Here is a 23,821-nt window from a genome sequence, read left to right as displayed (position 1 = left end):
AGAGACAGGAGGGAAAAAATATATTTCAGTGTTTTTGCGTTCTTCCACAAATGTTCTGCGTTCCCCCGAGAAACTTTGTTTACTCTCAAAGAACATAAAAAGTTTTGCGAGGGAATGCAAAAGCATTGAGATGTATATATTTTTTTCCACCACCATGTCCCTAGGGGCTCCGTAGACACTTAATGAACTAATAATTCATAACAAGAATTAACTGATTATTTTACCATTTCTATTTTTTATGATTAAATGGTTCTGTTGTCTTTTGTGTGTTCAGTCAAAAAAAAAAAAAAAAAAAAAAAAAAAAATTAGTGAATAAGTGGCTGATTTTTAATTTCAATAGCTAAAACTAGTTAATTTCAGTAAAATAAACTGACATTTATATTTATATATTTAATCACATAGATTATACATTTAATTATAATGATATAAATTAATATTTTATTTGTAATTATTTATACCAGATCAGGTAAGGAAATAAAAGTAAATCTTTTATTTTGCAAATTAAATAAGCACCAGGACACAGGGTTTCACGTTCACCTTTTAATTTCTGAATTTCAATACATTTTGAAGTTTTTTTAAACAGAGATTTTACTCTTTTACATCAACTTCTGTCTTTTTCACTCAAGATTTATTCAATAAAGGACTTGAACAATGACATACAGTATATTCTGGCCTGCCAGACATGACAGCTGTAGAATATGAAGATGCTGCAAGCTATTATATTTTTAAGAGGATAGTGAAGACAATTTTACTCCTACTCTGAACAACCTGGCACAAACAACTAAAAAATACATGATATTATTTCAGCTTCAAATGTTTTTTAACAGACAGCCAGGACTTTAATAGTCTTTAAAGGCACAGCCTCTACTTAAGTCCCTGAATTTAAAAACATCTTCATCTGACATGATTAACCATGCATGTGTAATGTCTCACTTTCATATTCGAAAATTGCAGATGCAGAAAATAGTCGACGAGATTCAAATTTAACACCATTTTGTCGACATACTACGGAGCTCCTAAAGGGACATGGTGATGGAAAAAATCCAAGATAAGAGGGAAAAAAATATTCCAATGCATTTGAGTTCTCTCGCAAAAGTTAAGCGTGCCCCCGAGAAAGTTTTACGAGCAAACGCAAACATTTTGAGAGAGAAGGCAATGTTTCTCAGGGGAAAGCAAACATTTTGCGAGCAAACACAAAGTTACTTGGGGGAACGCAAAACATTTGTGAGAGAATGCGAAAGCATTGAAATATAATTTTTCCTCCCATCTCATATTTTTTTTTCCCCTCATCACCATGTCCCTTTAGGGGCTCCGTAATACTAAAATTGTTTAAGTTCATATTACGTTCATATTATAATATTATGTTCACTTAAGACATAACCGACTGTGTTTACGTGAATACTTGCCAAAACAGATATTTTGACATAGTTTTGTGTGTATTTGTCCATTCAAGTGCGAAAAGACACGAAAGAGAACTCAATTCAGTACTTGTGTGCTGTTTGAGGTGGCTTTCTGTGGCTTTCTTGGACTGAATTGAGTTGTCACGCTTTTTCAGATATATCCATATGTTTGCACTACTCTTTCTCCCGGACGTTTACATTTTTAAACGTTTGAAACATGCAGCAAGTGTATGCTAACTTAATCTCCGCTGGGTGGATCGGGCACGTTACAATTCAAATGTGCTCATCTACCATGCAGGACATCCATTCTTCTGAGTCTGACAGGATCTCTTCCCACATCGTCCCTCCCTGACATTTTCGTCTCTTTTTTTTTATTTGTTGACGAAAATTTCAATAGATTTTCTTCATAGTTTTTGTCATTCAAAACTGTTTTTTATTTAGTCATGATCATCTCGTCATTATTTTCATCAGTGAAAAAATGTCGTTGAAGAAAATTATGGCGATAATTATTCGTCAACAAAATTAACACTGCTTCATAAATAGCTATTCTGTATATTCTCCTACTGAATGACAGAAGACCAAAATCAGCAACTACACTGCTCTTCACATGGTAAGAAATTTCAAAGTTTGTGCCTTTAATGACCTGAATATTTAAAGAAGCAACAGTTTTTATATTTATAAAAGGCCAAAGATGGTTCCACAGAGCACTTTATAATCATACCCATAGAGAAAAAATGCTGCATTTTGATCTTGCTGTTAAAACTTGAAACACAAAGGCAACAAAAAGAACGCCAACCAGATTATCACTATTCCAATGATTTTTTTTTTTAGTTCACACTGTAGATAATTTCACAAGTGTAAATAAAATTGTGATAAAATGACAAAAACTGTTCCTGAGGCAGATATTTTTTTCAGTGAAGTTTGATATAACCATTTGAACAGCTACAAGATATCAAATACTTAGAACCTTTAATTTGACGAAGCATGTTTATGAGATTAGGATTGTCATCATTTTCACAGTATAAAACACATAGTGAAACCCTTTCCATAGTGAAATGCTTTTGAGAGTTGATACACTGCTGCCCTCTCCATGACATAGAGATTTACAGCTCTAAGTGACTCAAATACACTCGACTGTGATCAGGAATGATAACAACACCAAACTGTGAGTTTCTCTGTGATACATGCTAGTGTAATTGCACAGTGTTTTCAGACATTTGTATCTCCCACATATGATTAAATTCATAAATGCTACAAAAGTAAGTAAAACTACTACATAGAGTGAAGGACCCGCTTTGTGTTGTACCAAATCACCACTAATGCCTGCTCAACTCTGATAAGGTACTTTAACACTTTAACACACGCTCAGAAAGTGGAGGCCAATAATGTGAGACACATTCAAATTGTCAATGTCAATACATGCAACATCAAGCAACTGAAGAGGTTTAAGAAGCCAGCTAAGAAATAAACAGATTTGGTTTAAAGACTTAAAAATGCCATGTTTTGAAAGGTTTCTAAATGCTAAAAATACTGTACATGTCTAATAATAATTAAAGTAATGAAGTAAAATAAGAACGTCGACAAACAAGTATCAATTTAATTGCCTCTTTCGGTCTAGGAAAGCTTTTTTTAGTGCATTTTTATATATATATGCACTAAATATATAATGAAGTTATGGCTGAACTATTGATAGTTTAGCAGAATTGTAAAATCCATTGCACTTTGTCCATCTATTTTAAATCATAAATCATGTCAGGCATTGTAATCAATACCGTAATTTGGTTCAACTACGAGTTTGTTTTAAAAAGAACCTCTCTTCAGAAGAACCTTCGCATTTGTTTATACATAAATGATTAAATAAATGTTTGTCAAACACACCAACCATATCAGTGCAGTACATTTTTGCTAAGAACTATTGTTCTAAGAAGGACTAGTTTGGAAACATCTTGCTACCCAGTAGTTGTTGAGGGTTGTTGCCCCCCTAAATATAAAGTATGCCCATAAACAATAAGTCATTATGGTTGGGTGACTTGAGACACGGCCACGTTCACACTGTCAGTTTTTGGGATTGACAACCGCGTTTACTTACAGGTGTGAGTCTTGAAATGTCTCGTTCACATAGTAACTTACAGTAGCGTGTTGCCAACTGCTTTCAATTGAAAGTAGCTCAAACTGGTAGCTAAATGTCACTAGATGACATCATAATGGCAAATTCATTGATCTATATAAATATGAATAGAGACAAAGTCCCTTTAAGACAAGTCATTTCACTCGGCGGCCATCTTTGAAACGCCTCTCGGGCATCCTGGGCATCATGCAGCTCCTATCTCTTTGAATGGGGTAACATCAAATTCTCCAAAGCTGTTTGCCAAGCTTTCGATTAAATTTCATATTTGAAATCACCAATGAAATCTGACAACAACTGTCTCATAATTTTTTTTTTCCAAATGCTCAAATCATGACAAAAAAAAACAGTATTTAGGCTGGATCAAGCTAATGCTAATGCAAGCTAATAGACCTAAATGCGCGTCTCTTGTGCCTCATTTCTGAGGCGCGCGTCTGACTGTTTCTATAGATACCGGTGCTTCTAACGGTCGCTGCAGTGACGGGATGACTTTACAGGTCGGCGATTGGCTCTTATTTTGAAGGCGGGACTTATTCCGCCATATTGAGCGTTACACTTTCTCCCATTTAAAACAATACGAGTGACATGTCTTGTGTTATTCTATAGTCTTTGATAGAGATCAGTGGGCAAAATAAGAATCTAGATAAGGTTTGTTGCTAGATTTGTCCCTAAACGTTTGAAAAAAGTCTCAAAAGGGGCAAGAAGTCACTAAATTTAGTGACAAAATCCCTAAATTGGCAACACTGGACTCTGGAACACTGCCTGTATAACCGTGCAACGAGAGTCAAGCCCGTATTTTGCTACTAGTAACCATAACGACAGTGAACAACGTAATATTAAAGATGGCGACGTCCATAAAACTGAAAAGTCTTATCACTACTGACATGACAAGAGACTAATTGAACGGCGAGTTCATCCTTCAAACTTCATTAACCAGCAGCAGCATGTAAACACGCGCTGGCCGGAGTCTGTAACCGTTGCACATGCGTGTCACGTCCTTTGCGACGTCTCGCGCATGACACGGCATTTGAATTTGGAAAAGAAACACAAAACTGACGGGAGCCGCTCCGGTGGAGAACAGTGACTGGATCTAACACCTTCAGATGACACGCAGCTCACATCTCTATCGCAGTAAGTTACAGAAAGTGAAGCCACACACACAACAACGAATATTCCGAGAATGCGGATGTGAGTCCTGAAAATATACGGGTGTGAGTTCGGTTATAGAATGCGGTTGTCACTCCCGTAAATAACCGTACTGTGTGTGAACGTAACCGTATTAAGGACTCAAATACAGGACTGACAACCGTATTCTGCTGCTGTGTGAACGTGGTCATAATAAAACCAGAGGGACATGCATGCATTTGTTTCTCCCAAAATCATACCAAGAAATCAAACAATCTAAACTCCAACATATCATAAATATGTACAAAACAAGTTTAACAACCCCAAAAGAGTCTCAGAGCAGCAGTATGTACACAAATGTGTTGCCTAAATGGATACCCTCCCCCTTGAGTGTCAAAGATCAGAAGCGAAAGGGTTGCACATCGCTTTGGTTACCTCATTACAGAGCAAGGCTGCTTTTGAATATTTGAACATTTTGGCTGCATTCCTTTTTTTTTTTTTTTTGCCTTCTCTTGTTGCGTCTCCTCATGTTGCAGGTTAGACAGCTAAAGCGCTCCCGCAGCATATGCACAGTCACATGGCTTCAGTGTCTGAAGAGAGGGCGTTCTTTGATCTGGATCGGGTGACAGGTCTTAGGGATCTAGGAGGAGGCTGAGAGAGAGAAGAGATATGTGAGAATATGTCAAGCGAACTTCAGTCATTCAGTAGGTCAAATCAGAGAGCAATGCACACTTCATGTTTACTGTTCACAAATAAACATGATCACAAGATAAGGTCAACATGAGTGAGGACATGTATATTTCTGTGATGTGTCAATCCAAGGAAAGACAAACACGTGTCAAACAGATGCTTTGTGCACAAAGGTCTGTTTTCTAGTCAGTTAGGTTGTATTTGTAGTATGGTCAGGAGTTAACTGGTCCACCAGCTTTGGTTTATAAAATAACAAAATCATTGGTACACACATTTTGGCTCTATTTAGCAAGTTTAAGCAGTGCTTGAAGTGGAAAAAAGAGAACGTCCTACTAGGTAGACCGACTCTGTTTGCATTCACGAGATTTGTCAAGATGAGTGGTAATACATGTAGTGCCCCTCTGGGTAGTGATGGGAGAAATAAAGCTTTTCAAAACTTTGAATCAGTTGAACCACTTGCTTCACAAAATGATTCACTGATTCACTGTTCATGCTGGTCAGAACAGTGTAAATGCAGCAGCATAAAACATGCCCAAACATGCATAAAACACCTTTTACATACCAGTTGCAAATGATTTATCGAAGGTTAAATTAATTAAATGCAATTAACAAATCATGTAATACCATTAAATATGAAGGGTCTTTATAAAATGTGATACATTTTAGAGCTTGTAAATCAGGCGTATGGAGAGCTTGGTAAATCAGACACTTTTAAATACAACTCTTCATTTTTATTATACAAATGTGTACAAATTTATAAAACTGATCCGAGATCAGGTAAAAATCATGGTTCATGGGTTCATGAGATCGCCCCTAACAGCGAACCATTGAAATGTAAAACAATTCAAAAAAAAGTTATGAAGTTTAACAAAGCCTCGTTTGCAAGTCCTGATTTTTCCGAGTTAGATGCATTCCTGGGTCAACATATTTTGTTGATCCTGGAACAACATTCCTGTCCAAAAATTTAGTCCTGACCCTATCCCTACCCCTAAACTTAACCCTACCTATAAGTTATCCCTAACAATCAGAGGGAAATGATAGCTGAATAACACTGATGTAGAAGCACCTGAATCTGGTTGTAAGCCTAAACTTGACATAAACTGTAAACTTGTCCCTCAAATCTGATTGGTTGTTTGGATTGTTGTTCCAGGATCAACAAAGATGTTGATCCAGAAACATGTTGCACTTGGGGAAATCAGGTTCTGCACTTCATTTACTGAAATCATGGCAGTTTGATACGCTTTCCGAATCACTGGTTCAAAACAAATGATTCACAAAGGTTTCAAAGCTTCACAAAGCGTGTTTCAAAAGCACCCATCACTACCCCTGGGTAGTGTGATGTCATTACTAATCACCCAGACACTGACGCTTTGACTTTGAGTGGCAAAGTACCAGATGTGTGCTGGTACTGTGTACCAGTGTGTACCGGCCCACTTTGAGCACTGAGTGTACACGTGTACCGAAAAAAAAAAAAAGTTTTATTAAGTATCATCAATCTTTGGAAGCCTATTTCTGCCTCACACATTGTCTACACCGGACACAAGCAATGTGATGCCACAAAATCAAATAGAACCCATTATAATTTGAGATACTGTCTATATACTGTATGCGGCATGGCACGACATGCCAAAACACCAACAGCAAGCTGATGCTCTGTTCTATTTCTAACATACTGTAGACGGCCTCAAGCTGTGGCGGCGCAATATGATGTGGCAGTGGACCTGCCAGGTGTAGACATGGTGTCAGAGTTAAAAAGGTAATTGTGAAGTTTAAAATAAATAGTCACATTGTGAGATATTGTGGAAGAAATTTCAATTTTAACTTAAATTTTTATTAATCATAACTAACATTTCTTTTCTTACAGGGATAACATTTAGATATGTTTTGATACTGTATGTCTCTAACACTTGGGCCAGAATTACTGTGTGTCTGAAAATAACAAAAGGAGAAATAAAACTAGACAGGTGTCCAGTTTTGTTATGTATGTCCAACCTCATGATCGAGGTATCCAGATTTGCTCCTACCAAGTAACAAAGAATTGTACATATGTAGAACCAATCAAGTTGGAGGTAAATGATATAATGAATCGTGTCACCTTTAGCATGTTGCTTTTTTTTTTCTGAAATTGTTCTGAGATCCTCCCGGCTGTGATTGATTAAGCATATTGAAGGCATTGTCTGGACTCTTGTCTGATTACTGCTGCGCAGCAGTTTTGTGGAACACTAAAGATCTTAATCCCAAGTGTTAGTGTTCATAGGGGGCGAGACGTCGTTTGACTTGAAGCAAGTTGTCACCAGTGGACGCGCTAGAGGATAAATTTTAACTCGAACATGTTGTCGTGCTAGAGTTCGTAAGTGTCGATTAGGAGACGCTACACTTAGTTTAACTTAAGTCAGGTGCGTAGGGGAATTTCTACCACAATATTCACTCAGAATTGTGTGATTACAAGGTTACAAGAAATAAAGTTGTTAGACAGAGTCGCAATAACAAGAAATAAATTCTTAGATATAGTCATTTTTATAAGAATGAAAGTATTCTTATTCTCGAAATGACAAGAAATACAGTTGCAATTGTGAAACATAAAGTCACAATTACAAGAAATAGTCCCAATTGTGGGATACAAGTCAAAATTACAAGAATTAAAGTCAAAATTATGTAAAAAAAAAAAAAAAAAAAAGCCACCATTGTAATAAAATCGCAATGACAGGAAATAAAATCACAACTACAAGAAATGAAGTCACAATTGTGAGATATAAAATCAAAGTCGCAACTACAAGGAATAGAACAGTCAGATATAAAATTACAAGAAATACTGAGTGATTCTACACACACGTTATTATTGTAGTGTGTGTGTGTTTAGATGCTACTCTTGTCCTTCCACACATCTGTAAAAGGCAGCAGGAATACTGATATTAATCACAGTATGACATTATGGTGCTCTTACAGTCATTGTTACATGACGTCCATTCTTAAGAGGAGCAACAGTGCTGAACTCCATTTATAGACAGTGAACTGATTAACATCAAGGCTTTAAGAGATGCCTTTGTAACTCTTCCATTGTAACCTGAGGTAAGAGTGTTAGACTCACTCGGAGACTCACTCAGTTGACTCTTGCTGGTAAACAGCAGCATTGGTTAGTGATTAAACAGGTTAGTCACAACAGAGCTAACAGAGCCCCGGTACAAAAGCAGGGGTACCTCAGGGGCACGCCTCTTAAATCTGAATTGGAGTGAAGCAGATGAGGCAAATTCCTCCTTATCCTGAGGCTCCTCTGAGGCTACAGGTGGGGATGTGGATTTATCCTGGTAGGACTCAGGGGGAGAAAGCAGTGGAGTTGTGGGCTCAGGCTGAGGCACAGTGGGCTGCGATGGGGTCGGGATGGGTGTGGGAGTCAGCGGGCCAGGATGCTCCTTAGATGCATATTGCTCCAAGCTGAACATCTCATATTCGGTCATGTCAAAATCATGGCCTGTACCATGACAATCAAAACAAAGACTGTGACACCAACTGCACTTAAACTCTGAATATATTTTAGATCCAATAGAAATTTCATTATGGAAGACTCGAAAATCATGTAAAGCTGAATGACAGAAACTGTTACTGTTACCCTTGTTTTGACATTGTGTGAAAGATAAAGATGCTAACAAATGACTGGTGCAGTGGAAAATATACTTCCTGTTCTTCAGGAAAGTGATTCTGCTACATTTTGCTGTTCTTAAACTGTGCTGAAATAAGATCCTCACATCTATAACTGGAATAGGAAAGACCTGTTTATCCCTAGCTAATCACTTCCTGTACTAGGAGAACAGATGAATAAAATGAAAACTAGACACTTGTATTAAATAACACTAAAGGCCCGTTCACACAGAGCATGATAAATAAAACTATAATAATAACAGTATTAGTGACATCAATATACGATAACGTTCTGTTTATTATAAGAGTGCAATGCAATCGTCATCTGCCACTTTAAATTCTCAAGCCTTTTATCGCCAACTGGATTCTGATTGTCAATGTTTATATCGCTCATCAGCTGGAAAAATATCGTTCTGTGTTTCGTGTTAAAAACACGAAATAAAATGATTAATAAAACATTATAGTTATCGTCCTTGGTGTGAACAGGCCTTAAGCCTTGTCATTTGGTTATGTGTTGAATGTTTGGCAGAGAGATACAGTATGGTGGAATGAATAATATATGTAACAATGTATATTTTCAAAGAGAAAATGTTCTAAACTCATATGACTTTTTTTTTTGTGGAACAGAAAAGGAGATCTTTAGCAGAATGTACTAGCAGCACTTTTGGATTTAGCACAAGTGAGTGAAAAAAGCCATTTTTATTTGCTGAAATCTTCCACTTAGCTTTCAGATCACGTAAAATTGGCATGTGAAGACATGTTGCGCCAGGTTGCGCCTCTCAATGAGATTTGAGAACTAGAGTGGAAGTGAAGATTTCAGTCTGTTCCTCATACAAAGCCATCAAATGACTACAGAACACTTGGAATTTGGCAGACATTGGTATATGGTTGTATAGGTACTTTTCTGGTCCTCTTTCTAAATTTTTGGAGCAAAGACAGACCTTAATCATTCCCTTTAATTGTATGAAAAAGAGCAGGAACCAGGGGTGTTTCCTCCGAGGAGGCAAGGGAGGCAGTGCCTCCTCGAAAAATTAGATAAGAAAATAAACCATATTACAAAAATAAAACAAAAATATTACAAAACGTGACATTAAAAATTGTGTAAATCACTCTTTTTTTCTAAAGTAACACTGCCCAACTGTGACACCAGCAGGTAGTTACAGCGGGAGTCCACGTCTCTCTTGCCTCCCCTGAGCCCATTGAGTTTTAACAGACCCCCTAAGTGTGGGGTGGGTTTGGTGAGGGGTAACTGAAAATGAATGGGGGAAAATCACATAAGAGATTTGATATGATTAGTTATGATTGAATATAACTGGTTTGTGTGATAAATCCTGCATCTTTTTTTCATGTGCATTCACGAATCGGTCTGAATGAACAAAATTATAGCATTAATGGGAAGACTAGTTAAACAGTAAGTAAACAATTCAGCCACTTAGATATCACCTCTTTATGTCACATCAAAATCAAATTTAAAATGGCCTGAAAACATGATGACTGATGTTTTTTTCAGTGAGCAATCACAATCAGCTTGGTGAAATTAAAGGTACATTTTCGTGTCTGTGACCAGTGTTTACCAAGCTTGATGACTGATGAAAATAAGTTGACTATTAAAAAGAACAGCTGAACATCAGTTCACATTAAAATATTGTTTAAATTGTTACTGCCTTTAGTTATTATTTTGGAATAAATGTAAAAAATGCTTAAAAACACTAACTTGATGATATTTATACTTGGTTTTAATAAACAGAACATTAATTACATAGTTAATTAATGTAATGTTTATTTAACCAGGAAAATGTGACAACATTAAGTGTAACTGGGCACATTTCTGAACACCACTGCACGCCACTGGCGGGAACATTCTGCCAAATATCTCTTTTTGGTTCTGAAACAACATGACATTGAATAATGATTTTTGGGTAAACTGTCCCTTTAAGAGAAAAAATTGCTTATCTACGATCCTTTTGCTGAATCACAGTAATGTGTAATAAAAGTAGATGAAGTATAGAGAACAATAAACAATTTCCAATTTCAAACATTTACCCAGGACATTGGCAGGGCTACAGTGCTCAGGTTAAGGATTAATTACATGTAAGGGATGATTGAGAGAAGCAGCTAAACCAAACAGGATTAGCAGAAATCTGATTGGCTGATAGTAGTATCTTCTTCAAAGGGTTAAAAGAAATGCAGCACTGATCATTTGGCTTGGCATTGCTTACCCTTGCTGTAACCAGTCTCTGATTTGCTGCGCATCATGGTGCGTGTCCTGTGCTGTGCGGCTGCAGGTTGAGTGGTTACAGAACTTGCATTCTTTGCCTGGCCCTCTGCCTGGAAAGATGACAGGTCCTGCATGCTGAAACTGCGAAGTCGCTCGGATAGAACGCCCTGGCCCTGGATCGAGAAAACAGAGAGTCAGATGGAACTCCTTAAGAGCGTCTAAATACTGTCATGCTATTTACTAGACGATCATCAACAATCTGTTTTGTTTGGACGAAATGAGCATGAAGATGTTGAAATATTTAAGTTTTGTTTATCCAGTCTGTTTAAATTACGATAAGGTATAAATATAGTAAATATTCACTTCAAAAGAAACACATAAAATCTAAAATAAACTAACAGTCAGTTGATATGGCATATGTTAAAATGTACCCAAAAGTGATGATACTTTTAAGCAATAAATGCCATGTTCTTTGGCGTTAGAACTATTGGGTAAGCTATTATCTTACATAACATGGCCTATCCCACCTGTGAAATCACACAAACATATATTCAGAATTTGGTAATTTTGGTAACTCATTTTGTTAAAAGTGACAAAAAACTTCAAGAGCTTTAAGCCTTTGTACTATTTTCATGGAAAGTGCCATTTCCTCTAACGACAAGATAACAGTATTAGATTACCTTGGTGGCAGCCATTACTGCAGCTGTAGCTGCCACATTCAGGCCTTTCCTTCCAAAATGCACCAGGGTGTCGTAGCTTTTATCTTTTGCTTGGCAAAGGTATTCATCGATGTCCTGAGAAAGAATATTTCACATATGCTGTGTGTACAACAGAACTGACAGTGTGCAAATGATTCATTTCATTGTGCACTTTCAGATCAGAATCATGTTTTATTTTCTATGAGTAAAAGAACATTTTAATAGTTTTTATTTTCTCTTTGTTATCAGTGTTTGTCAAATCCATTTGGACTTAGTTTGTCCTTCTGACGAATTTCCTGCCCCAAGAATAAAGAGCAGAGGAAAGACTGTGGAAAATCACAGTACCATTTCCTTAACCACTGCTCATCCTCGGTCAACCAGGAAAATCAACCCAAAAAGGTTACAGGAAAAGGAGTCAAATGTGCACTTCCTCCTCGACTCCAACAATTCAGTTTCTTAGCACTAAAACTGTTGAGATTCTCCACAGCTGTTAAGGATGATGCTTGAACATTTACAATAGAAATGCTTTAATAAGTAATTTTTGTATTAAATATTAAATGTATTAGTGAAAGTTCTATAGTGTCTTTGGATATTTTTTTCAGCGTAGACAGGGTAAAGGAAAAAAATAAAAATGAACAGTGAACAAATCACATCAAATACTGTACCTTCTCCTTAGAGGACAGTGTAGGGTGGACAAATTTTCTATATAGGACACTGGATCCCTTTGTGTACGGGGAAAGTAACCACACGACAAAGGCAATTTTGAGCTCATAGTAGAATGGGAGCCTTCAAAACACAATAAAAGACAATAAAATACAGTCATACGCTCATGTGTCATGTTGGTCACCGCCTACATCAAACTGCCATATGCATCAGCAGAAATAAAAATATGAGTAATTCCTAACAATAGGATATGACAAAAGCAATGGCGCATGTACTTACCAGCACAAAAAGATATCAGTAATCACTTCTACTGTAGTAAAAAGTGCAAATATTATCCAGTACATCATCCATTTCACCTGTTTGAAATAAAGCAGTTTAAAGAATCAGCAGGCAAAAAAATGAAGGTTAATAAACTCAACTGATGGAAAAAATATCTGAGCTGTACTTACATATTCTCTCACATCTTTTGATTTAACAGCTTTATATGAGGAGTATGCCGGGTAGAGGGTACCAAATATGAGCCTGTGAGAAATGCAACAAACATGCTTAAGATAAATAAGTGGAAAACAGATAGATAATGGGTATTTTCTCAGGACAAGGGTATTTTTCATTGGCAAGACATCATATTTGTACAGGACAAGTTGTCATTTGTCACATTAGGTCTCGTTATGTCTGTGTTTGAGTTGGACTTTTAGGGTACATTTACACGACAATGATGTATTAAAAACAGAAATGTTTCTCCTTTGCGTTTTTCGCGTACAGACAACAATGTTGTCAAAGCGATTCCCATTCACACGGATCCGTGAAAATGACTAAAAACACTGTATTATCAATGCCAGGCCAGTAGTTGGCGATGTCATTTTGTGTAGAAACTACATGCTTATCCACTTGTTAAGTCGTGACGCAAGCAACGCTGTTTCTGGGTCCAAGCCTCGACTCATTTCACTTGAGAATGCCATTTTGACGGCCATTTATGAGCGCTATTTATTCATATTAAACATTTAAAATACTTACAGTCTACACAACAGTCTCCGTGCTCACAGCGTCACAGACATTAATATTTTAACAATTTATAAAAGATGAATCACTGTCTGGCCATCTGGAATTTTGGTATGGAGATAAAGGTTATGATTATAATTTTTTTTGGTAGTATTACACCACATCATGTGTATATTAGCACCGTTTGTTGTTTTCTTGTGGTATGAGATAGAGCGTTTGGACCCGGAAGCGATGCAGCGTGACGTCAGACTTAACAACCGAATAGACTGAACACGTAATACACATGCGCATGACGTCACGGCTTTCACAAATTCGTGTTTTTGTGGTTTACACGAAGATGATAATGGTATCATTTTTTAAAAAATTGCACTTTGAAACCCGTTTTCAAAAGTTTGCATTTTCAGGCCCCCAAAATGCCATTGTCGTGTAAATGAACGGCCAAAACACAATATTTTTCATTTTTAGTTGAAAACAGTGTCGTGTAAACAGCCCCAAAGTTGTTTTTTCTTTGTATCATTGTTTCCTCTTCTGTTTACTGATTGAATTAGTTACTATGGTTATTCATTTTTTTGAATAATGCAGCTCACCTGTTTCTTGTTTTCTCCTCTTAACCTTGATAGAGCTTGTTTTCAGTCATTCTTTGTTCTGTTCTCATCAATGTTTGATGGTTGTACCATTCGTATTTTGAGATTTTTTTAATATTTTTGTTATTTTGAGTTCGTATAATATTAAATAAAGATCGCTGCGCTGTGTTTCATCTTTACTGCAACCACTCAGTGTAATCATTAGTTTTATGTGTTGTATTTTAAAATATATGCAATTTTATTTAATCAAATTTATGTAGTATGTTACCTTTTCTGTTCTGTTTTATGAATTGTTTCAAAATTTGAAAGTTAATGTTTTTATTTTTTATTTTATTGTATTAAATTGTCAAAAAAGATATTTTTTGCAGATCAGTCTCAAAAAACAGCATGTTACAATTGTGACAACTTACAGGCTATGTGCTTTAAATTAAGTGTTTTTTTCACTCCTGGGCAATAATGGAGAATTATTGATATTCAAAAAGACACTTCAATAAAAATATTCACTGCAATAAAGAGTGTGACGACTATCCCCAGTCTCCCTTACCAGAAAATTCATCAAAATGACATCATTGCTTGTTTTACCTCATTTGCGCATGTACTTAGATCTCTTCAGCATTAACTTGTTTTTAAATTTGGGTTTATTTGTAAGAGAAATTAAAGACAATAGTATTACGTGATTTCAATATTATTTGAAAATTACATAACAATAGCCACTTATAATTTCCATCTAGTTCTACTTCCCTGAAAGGAAACCGCTCCACTCCCTTTCCATTATTGATATTTGAGATAACCTCCCTTTAGTAGGCCTGGAGTCTTATTTACTCAGCCCAGAATATATTTCTTGCAATTCTTGCCTATTCCAGCGCCATTGTAACACGTAAACAGGCGACAGATCTGTACGACCCCGTTTATATTCCAGGTTTACATTCTGCATGCTTGATAAAAATAGACCCGACAAGTGAATGCTCGTCAAGGGCGCAAACTCAGAAGCCGATAGGACGGAACGAATACCGTTTTCACACTACTGTATAGGTTAAATAGGTGATTGGAAAGTGCTAGATAGCCAAAAGAAGTGCCCTGCACCTGTGTTTAAGCGTTTCAGTTTAGCACTATTCTAGTGTCCTCTCTTTCTCCCAACCAGCCAGCCCAGCAACAGCTGCGCCTCTCTCTGACCCGATCAAATGACCGACCCACAAACCGAATCCAGAGTCACCGCTACACTCCTGACCGTCAGGGACCCACAAAACAAAACATTAACGACTACATACAGTATACAGCAGACTATCTAGGGCACACCAAGCTAAAACACAGGTTTGTTGTCTATTTTTAGACTCTTCACACAGCTAGTTTACTTCACAAGTGTTGCCATATGTGCAATGTCATCGGATATTGTGATCTAAAATGAATTGAACAGCTATTTAGAGATTTTGCACACACAGCAAAAGGAGTGAATGAAGCGCTGTGACAAAACTAAGACATTTACGTGGAATATATTAAAATGCGCACTTAAATTCGCTAATGTTAACTCAATTAATTATTATAGCGATAATGAAAAATAAACTAAATGCTGAAAAACCCACACATCTGTGGCCATCAGCTGGTTGATCATCCCATTGTTTTTCCATTATACTGACACATCAAAGACCTGCTCTATGCCTACGATTCCAAACAACAGATTCAATATTCGCATCATACATTGTGCATTTCCACTAAATACTAGATTCTGATATTTAATCAAGTGTTGAATAAAACGAATTGCTTCAATAGCTGAGCTAAAACTGTTTTTATATCCTACATAATTCACCGCGTCACTTGGTGTCAGATTCCTATTTAGGGAAATCATCCATATCTTGCAAGTGTACAGTAGGCTAGCTTTTGTAATAGCCTATCAACATGTAAACAAAATCATCAAAAGACTAATCAGGACGAGTCTGACCTGATACATAACCATTACATATGTGATTCTATTCTGCCTAGAATTAAGAGGTGCCCTAGAAACCCTTGCATTATCGCATCAAAAAAAGCTAAAAACAACATATTCATATAAAGATTAAGCATTCTCATGCATCCCAATGAAAATGCTTTACAAGAGCAGAATGAAGACTTACACCACAAGCCTAGAAATAATCCAGGAGACCATTGCGCTGAGAGCGGCGTGTTGTCAACAGGGAGGAGTTTCCTTCGAGACTGTTGTCGGCATTTATCGTTTGACAGACGCGTCAACAGCGCAGGCGCTCTGATCTGAACATGTGGCTTATAGATAATGGGCAAAAATAACAGCAACTTATATGACACAAAGATGATGGTTTTAAATATAACAAAATAGATATATATTAAGTAACATTAGTATAAAAAAATATGGTAATTTTATATAATATTAAGTTATACTTAGTTGTTTACTACTAAGTAATTGGGTGGGTTTTAAAATGCTATTTAAAGGGTTAGTTCACCAAAAATGAAAACAATGTCATTTATTACTCCCCCTTATGTTGTTCTACAGCTGTAAGACCTTCGTTCATCTTCTGAACACAAATTAAGATATTTTTGATGAAATCCGATGGCTTAGTGAGGCCTCCATTGAGAGCAAAGCCATTCAAACGTTCAAGGTCCATAAAGGTACTAAAAACATATTTGAAACAGTTCATGTGATTACAGTGGTTCTATCTTAATATTACAACACGTTAAGAATACTTTTTGTGCGTCACGTGGACTACTTCTACGATGTCTTTAGTACCTTTCTGGACCTTGAAAGTGGTGGTTAAATTGCTGTCTACGGGGGATTAAAAAAACCTCTTGGATGTCATAAAAAATATCTTTATTCATGTTTCGAAGATGAAAAAAAGGACTTACGGGTGTGGAATGACATGAGGGTGAATAATTAATGACAGAATTTTCATTTTTGGGTGAACTAACCCTTTAAAACTTAGACATATTTAAACATTTTTCCTGTGAAAAAAATTCCTCATGCCTTAAAATAGCTTGAATTAAACTCTACACCCTTGCTTAATTTAGTATACGTGGATCTATGAATATGCTAATTAGCCCCGCCTCAACAATATCTATGGCTTTGCTCTCAATGGAGGCCTCACTGAGCCATCGGATTTCATCAACAATATCTTAATTTGTGTTCGGAAGATGAACGAAGGTCTTACGGCTGTAGAACGACATGAGGGTGAGTAATTAATGACGTTTTTTTTTTCATTTTTGGGTGAACTAACCCTTTAAATACTCTAAACTCAATCTTTTAAGCAGTCCTCCGTCTTTGTGAAATAAACAGCTTCTATAGAGAAGTAACCCAGATTCACAGTAAAAAGACACTAAAAAAGATCTGGTTTCCTTCACAAAGCTTTGGAAGAGTGGACAGGAAGGGAGTCAAAAGGAGATCGATTGAGCTAAGTAAAATATCCCTCTGAGAATCCCTACTAAAACAGCAGATAATAGCATAGTCCACTAGGGCTATTGTGTTGTACAAACCCTATAACTAGATCTTAACAGATAAATACATCATTTCATCAATGTTGTGAAATGTACTCTTTTTGTCTATAAAATTTTATTAGTGTTACCAACATATTTTTCCCCATTTACAAAACAATTTTTTTATGCAGATGTGAATGTCTTTCCACAACAGCAAAGGTATGAAGCTAAAATAATCAGTTTGGTTCTTGAGCCAACATATTGAGATTGGATCTATATAAAATCCATACTTAGCAACAGTTTATGTCAAATAAGCAGATATTAATGGTCACGCCATACTAAAAAACTAATTATAATGCACAAAGAGCATCTGTTTCATATGTAGACATGTTAAAATAATAGCAAACTAACTCTTCAGCAGTCCATTCAACTTAAAATATAATATGGGCCTAGTTGCAGAAAGCATAACATAAATTGTCAGCCATTTACATCATGTTAAACAGGCATTTCAGTCACCTAAAAGCAAAAGCATAATACTCATAAGAAAAAACATACAAAGACAGAAGTGGATTTAAACCATATTAAACATCCAAAAGTCACAGAAACTAAACAGAAACAAAGACAGAAATGGGATCAGCTCATTCAAGTTCCAAAACACCAGGCATGTAAAAGCCAGTCAGTTATCGAGCACAGCCATTCCTTTATTCTGAAAGCCTGTCTTATAACTTGCCGACAACTTTACTTACAAAAAAATTCAAACGGATTTATTTTTATATTCAGTATTTGTACAAGATTTACAAGTAATGGCTTCCATGAATTTGTCCTACTCAGTAAAACAAATTTGCCAGATATAGGAAAGAACTACTCACTTAGCCAAAGTAAGGCTTGAGATAAAACTGCGAATTCGACAACAGAGACAAAACGACTAAGACCGACACCGATATGACAACACTGCACAACGGATCCTTGGACAAGCTGCTAAGCTATAGGCATAGATTCAAATGAGTGGAGCCCAAATATAGTAAAAAATGAATGATTTGAAACGGCCATCCACCTGCTACCATATGAGTACAACAACTGAATATCTGACTTCACTGTTCATTATTATCAATATTATTATTATTACACATAATAAAGATTTAGAAATTGATAGAAATATAGAATTTTTGTTTCTATTCTATATCCACTTCAATATAGCTTCGTTCATTTTATGTGAAGTCTGAATTTAGTCCTATATTTAACATGCCAAAGTGTCTTTGTGGGTAGAAAAGCTACAGAGGAAGTAGGATATGTTGTCTATGCCTATAGAGCTTGAAGGTAAGGAACACAGGTCCTTTAGCTCCTCAGTGCTGCTAGCCTAGACTGCATCGCCTCTATATCTTCTTCTTCCTCTTCTTCATCTTCTGAGGCTGCCGTGGCCCCAACCGGCACTGGTTCAGGCAGGGCATCTGTGACTTTGCTGGGAGCTTTTCCAAGTGCACCTGTTAAACAAAGCAATACCTTCAGTTTTGGTTCTCCATTAATTATCAGTGAGTGTATAATGACTATAGGGCTGGGCATTGACCCAAATTTCATGATTTGATTCAGTTCATTTGGAGATATATTTTTTATATATATATAAGCAATAAAGTATGAGAGGCTGTGCTGTATCGTGAATAAGTCACGGCTGAAGGGCGTTAGGCACGATGCGAAGCGGAGTGCTTGCAACCCCTTTAGCCGTGACTTATTCACGATACAGCACTAGCCTCGAGTACCTTATCGCTTTTATAAAACAGTTACCACACAATACAAATATTAAAGCCAAAAATATGCATCAATGCAACTTTCATTAAAGCCTTCCTTCCGCCAGAAAAAAATAGTCCCTGACCGTGAACAGCAACAGAAGTTACATTATTACACCATTAGATGGCGGCAAAGACTGTCTTTATGAGAGTGTCAGTCAGTAGTGAAGACTTTTACATTAAAAAGATTGAATTGTTGTGAACACGGAACAAGACGCAACTGACAAATGCTTTGACTAGTGCTGTCAGTCACGGGAAAAACCCTTAACTGTTAAAAGGACAAGATAATATATTGGACATTTAAACAGATTTTTATTATGAACATAGGACTGACCTGAAGGAAAATGCTAAATCTGAATGCAGGTAATAAACTTGTTCAATCGATCTCTTTCTCACAACACTCTTCTACATAATACAGTAAGCTTCAATGAACAATATCAATTGAGAACATACAGTTTACTTGCTAAGAGTGGTTGCTAAGGGTGTTGTGTAGTGATACACAGAACCGTTGGGTGAAGCAGTCATAGCCGTGTTTTATTGTGAATAAAACACAGCTATTGCCCAATCAGAATCAAGGACAGGAACTAACCGTTTTATAAATATATATATGTATATTTTTCTTTTCAATTTTAATTTTTTTTTTCATATCAATGAAAGAACCTGTAGAACCTGGAAGTGCTTAACGTAAACAGCGTAAGAGAATGACACAGAAGAGAAGATATTGTTGAATAAAGTCATTAATTTTGTTTTGTTTTTGCACACAAAAAGTATTCTCGTGCTTCATAACATTAAGGTTGAACCACTGCAGTCACATCGACTGTTTTAACGATGTCTTTAGTACCTTTCTGGGCCTTGAAAGTGGTGGTTAAATTGCTGTCCATGGGGGATAAAAAAACCTCTTGGATTTCATCAAAAACGTATTCGTGTTTCGAAGATGAACGAAGGTCTTACGGGGGTGGAATGACATGAAGGTGAGTAATTAATGAAATAATTTTTATTTTTGGGTGAACTAACCCTTTAAAACTAATCTTTTATCACCAAAATGAAATATTTAAATGTTTTTTTCCTGTGAAAAAAAAACTTCAAGCTTGAATGTAACTGTACACCCATGCTTCATTTGGTATACACGGATTTATGATTATGCTAATTAGCCCCACCTCTGACTCACTTGCACAATGGTATCGCTTTTTACGACGTCGGACACATAACGGTAATTAATATAACCTAGCCTTTTTGCTTGACTGTGTTATCAAACAGCTAATAATGTGTTGCTAATGTTACGCGACTCCTTTGCTAAAGCCCGCCCGCACGTTGACGTGATTGGTTACAAGGTAGTCTGAGATGTAAGAAACACTAGCAATTTCAAACCACATTTTTGAAACTGTCTTTAGATCACTGCCGTTTTAAAGACAAAATACTCAGCAATGGTGTGGACTTGTGAATTTGCACATGGTTTGTCTTAAAGCATGTTAAAAACACCAAATAGACATATGATTTTCACCACAGGGGGAATATAAATAAATTTAATGAATATGCAATTAGTGTATATATTTATCAAAATGCTCCTCTACAGAGTTTAACTTTTTTATGAGTTATGGTCATTGAATGGCTTTTCATAGCAAAAGTAACAAAGCTTAATGCGATTTATTGGACGGCAGGTGCTATTGAAAAGATTCTTGGGATTTAAGAATAAATATTGGTTCATCAAATTGAAAATTGAGAAATCAATATTTTCATCCAAACCCTAATAATGACTAAATGTTTTATTTATCATAATAAGAAAAGCCTCGGGATACAAGATAAAATGGCCATTTCCACATCCTGGATGATGGTTATGTGGTTCCTTACCAGCTGTAATCTCAAAGAGGATCTTGTCAACCTCAGCCTCTGCTGCTTCCTCCATCTCCTCCTCATCATCCATCCCTTCCATTGTATCCTCCAGCATCTCCTCTATGATGCCAGCCTGTGTAGTATGAGTGCTTCACGTTAGATGTGTTACATGTGCTCATCAAGAAGTTTCTTTGAAGAAGTGTTCATGTAAGTACCTTCATCATCTCTTTTGAGAGTTCTCTCATGGTGGCTTGAATCTCTGGGATTTTAACCAGGCTATGCATGGCCTTCATGACCTCTGTGCTCTTCTGCAAGGCACCTGCCACTCTTAATACAGCTGTAATGGGAAACCAATGGACAAATGTATGAGCAACACTTTACAATAAGGTTCTTTATGTTAAAGGGTTAGTTCACCCAAAAATGAAAATTCTGTCATTAATTACTCACCTTCATGTCGTTTTAAACCCCATAAGACTTTTGTTCATCTTCAGAACACAAATTAAGATGTTTTTAATGAAATCTGAGAGCTTTCTGTCCCTCCACAGACAGCTACGCAGCTACCACTTTGAAGCTTCTCAAAGTTCATAAAGAGATCGTAAAATTAATTCATATGAATTGAGTGGTTTAGTCCAAATTTTCTGAAGAGACTCGAACAACCTCTTCCGGAAGCTCAAACGTGCTGCCTAACCAATGAGGTTCATTTTCGTGTGTTACACAGCACGTTTGAGTTTCCAGAAGAGGTTTGTTCGCGAGTCATTCAGGTTCGGTTGAGCTTCTGCTTATGTTCGATGATCAATGTTTATATGTGAATAAAAGCCTAAATTAAATCTGTTCATTATAAAAAGCAATTGAGTCTCTTCAGAAAATTTGGAATAAGCCGCTCAATTCATATCGATTCGTTTTCCAATCTCTTTATGAACTTTTTGAAGCATCAGTGGTAGTTGCAAAGGCAGTCAATAGAGGGACAGAAAGCTCTCAGATTTCATCAAAAATATCTGCATTTGTGTTCTAAAGTTGAACGCAAGTCTTACAGGTTTGGAACGACATGAGGGTGAGTAATCAATGACATAATGAACTGCTTATGTAATAAATAATCCATCGTGTCATCGCATTCATGATCAGACATACCACTGTATAATAGTGTATAAAACCAAAATATTAAATGTCATGGATGTATATTTACCGGGTAATTCACTATTTTGGAGTGGGGGTCAAAATGACAATTTTCAGCTGAGATTTGGAGCCAGATTACATATCATTAAAATGACTGTAGAAAGATGGCAGCATCATTATTTCATTTTTACACAGAGGTTGGTAGGTCTATTAATAAAATCTGCAATCGTTGTTGCGTTATATGCCAACTGTGACAGTGCTTTTTGCCATTTTTGAACTTTTTTTTTTTTTTGCCCGAACTCTGCATGCTTGTAACTCAAAGAGTATTAAAAATCTCTTAATATCCGTTTATATTTAAGTTTTCTTTTACTATCTATATTTTTAAGGCCCTATATGGCTCATTTCCAGAGATACAAGTCTTTCAGTGTGGCTCCTTGAGTAAATTGTACACATTTTCAGTGGTCAAAAACCAAATGTGGGTCAAATGTTGCATACAGCTGATACTTTTTTTCTTTTAAAGAGGAATATTTCTAAAAAAAAATGTTGAAACTAGAAATGTGTCTTTTTTTTTTTTTACTCTAAACTTATTGTTGGGTCTGCAAAATGAAAACTATACTCACACAACTGATTCTTCATACTGAGTAGCACAGAGTTCATCTGGGCTTTAGAGGCGTACAGCTTGTTGATAGCTTTCTTTGAGTGAATCATCTCTTTGGCGAGGATGATGCAGACATCTTTCTGACCCTTCTTCGCAGCATCTTTGATGGATCTCTTCACTTTCTCCTCCTCTCTTTGAATATCTAAGGAAAATACACAATTACATCTATTAAAGTACAGTTACCAAATTGAACAATTATATTATTAGAATAGACCGTGACTGATCAAATCAATAATAAACAGTGTATTTTGACCTCACCTCGGATCTGTCTGTCAATAACCCTCATTTCTTTCCTGATTTTGAGAGACCATTCATTGATCTGTGGAAAAGAGATGAAGACAGTTTGAGATCAACAACCTGTTGTGATTGGATTTAACCAACAAACGTGTAAAGCCGATTTATTGAATTTGGTTTTCATAAAAACCCACGTACGGACCACAACTTTAAAGTGCGTCGTTTAAAAAACTAATAAAGACATGACGTAATACAGCATGTAACCAACAAATATGACAAGCGAGCTATTTATAGGCCTGTTATTATTTACAATGGAACATTTATTAAAAATCGTTAACACCCGTCGCCCACCATGATCGATGTTTCACTTACAAGGTCCTTCGGTGGTTTCTCTTGTGTTTTTCCAAAAAGCCCCATTTTAAACTTGTAAATTAAATAGTCAAACAGAGACGAGCTCAATCTAAATAGTACATTACAAGCACACTTCCTGATTTCAGCCTCTCGACGTATGACAACATAGGTAATTTCCGGTTATGGTGAGTACAGTTTACATTTCAAAATAAAAGTACGACTCCACCTGTAATTTTCCCTCCTAAATCCGCATAATTAAAATTTTAATTTTAGTTGCTGATTTATACAAACTTTTAGTCATT

The 23,821-nt window shown here is 36.3% G+C and overlaps 2 protein-coding genes across 4 annotated transcripts; both read right to left on the bottom strand.

Moving 5' to 3' along the window:
• Positions 1 to 525: 525 nt before the first annotated feature.
• reep1 (receptor accessory protein 1) lies at positions 526 to 16,603 on the bottom strand. 2 transcript variants are annotated; one of them, XM_051867799.1, is made up of 8 exons: positions 16,247 to 16,603; positions 13,005 to 13,077; positions 12,835 to 12,911; positions 12,558 to 12,678; positions 11,875 to 11,988; positions 11,196 to 11,367; positions 8,538 to 8,809; positions 526 to 5,301 (listed from the first exon to the last, which is right to left on the bottom strand). In XM_051867799.1, exons 1-8 carry the CDS (start codon positions 16,276 to 16,278, stop codon positions 5,224 to 5,226), a joined length of 939 nt encoding a protein of 312 aa, XP_051723759.1. In that variant the 5' UTR covers positions 16,279 to 16,603; the 3' UTR covers positions 526 to 5,223. The 2 variants fall into 2 exon arrangements, with proteins under 2 accessions (XP_051723759.1, XP_051723760.1); XM_051867800.1 differs by lacking the exon at positions 16,247 to 16,603 and adding an exon at positions 14,142 to 16,207.
• Positions 16,604 to 17,669: 1,066 nt separating this feature from the next.
• Positions 17,670 to 23,707, bottom strand: chmp3 (charged multivesicular body protein 3). 2 transcript variants are annotated; one of them, XM_051868661.1, is made up of 6 exons: positions 23,541 to 23,707; positions 23,193 to 23,253; positions 22,897 to 23,076; positions 21,379 to 21,500; positions 21,182 to 21,296; positions 17,670 to 19,033 (listed from the first exon to the last, which is right to left on the bottom strand). In XM_051868661.1, the coding sequence occupies exons 1-6, from the start codon at positions 23,583 to 23,585 to the stop codon at positions 18,888 to 18,890; spliced, it is 669 nt and encodes a 222-aa protein (XP_051724621.1). In that variant the 5' UTR covers positions 23,586 to 23,707; the 3' UTR covers positions 17,670 to 18,887. The 2 variants fall into 2 exon arrangements, with proteins under 2 accessions (XP_051724621.1, XP_051724620.1); XM_051868660.1 differs by having other exon boundaries at positions 23,520 to 23,682.
• Between the last annotated feature and the right edge of the window lie 114 nt (positions 23,708 to 23,821).

Source organism: Ctenopharyngodon idella, chromosome 17 (genome assembly GCF_019924925.1).
Source record: "Ctenopharyngodon idella isolate HZGC_01 chromosome 17, HZGC01, whole genome shotgun sequence".
NCBI lineage: Eukaryota > Metazoa > Chordata > Actinopteri > Cypriniformes > Xenocyprididae > Ctenopharyngodon > Ctenopharyngodon idella.
This window is presented reverse-complemented; position numbering and strand designations above follow the sequence as displayed.

What these genes read in the sequence shown, in the direction of transcription:
- reep1 (XM_051867799.1), bottom strand. Translation starts at nt 16,278, where the DNA reads ATGGTCTCCTGGATTATTTCTAGGCTTGTGGT. An exon ending in ATTATTTCTAGGCTTGTGGT is followed by an intron (nt 13,078 to 16,246) that starts GTAAGTCTTCAT and finishes CATTTCTCACAG; the next exon opens with GCTCATATTTGGTACCCTCT. An exon ending in ACTGATATCTTTTTGTGCTG is followed by an intron (nt 12,679 to 12,834) that starts GTAAGTACATGC and finishes TGTGTTTTGAAG; the next exon opens with GCTCCCATTCTACTATGAGC.
- chmp3 (XM_051868660.1), bottom strand. Translation starts at nt 23,585, where the DNA reads ATGGGGCTTTTTGGAAAAACACAAGAGAAACCACCGAAGGACCTTGTA. An exon ending in CAGTATGAAGAATCAGTTGT is followed by an intron (nt 21,501 to 22,896) that starts GTGAGTATAGTT and finishes TTCCCATTACAG; the next exon opens with CTGTATTAAGAGTGGCAGGT. An exon ending in CCTCTTTGAGATTACAGCTG is followed by an intron (nt 19,034 to 21,181) that starts GTAAGGAACCAC and finishes TTTGTTTAACAG; the next exon opens with GTGCACTTGGAAAAGCTCCC.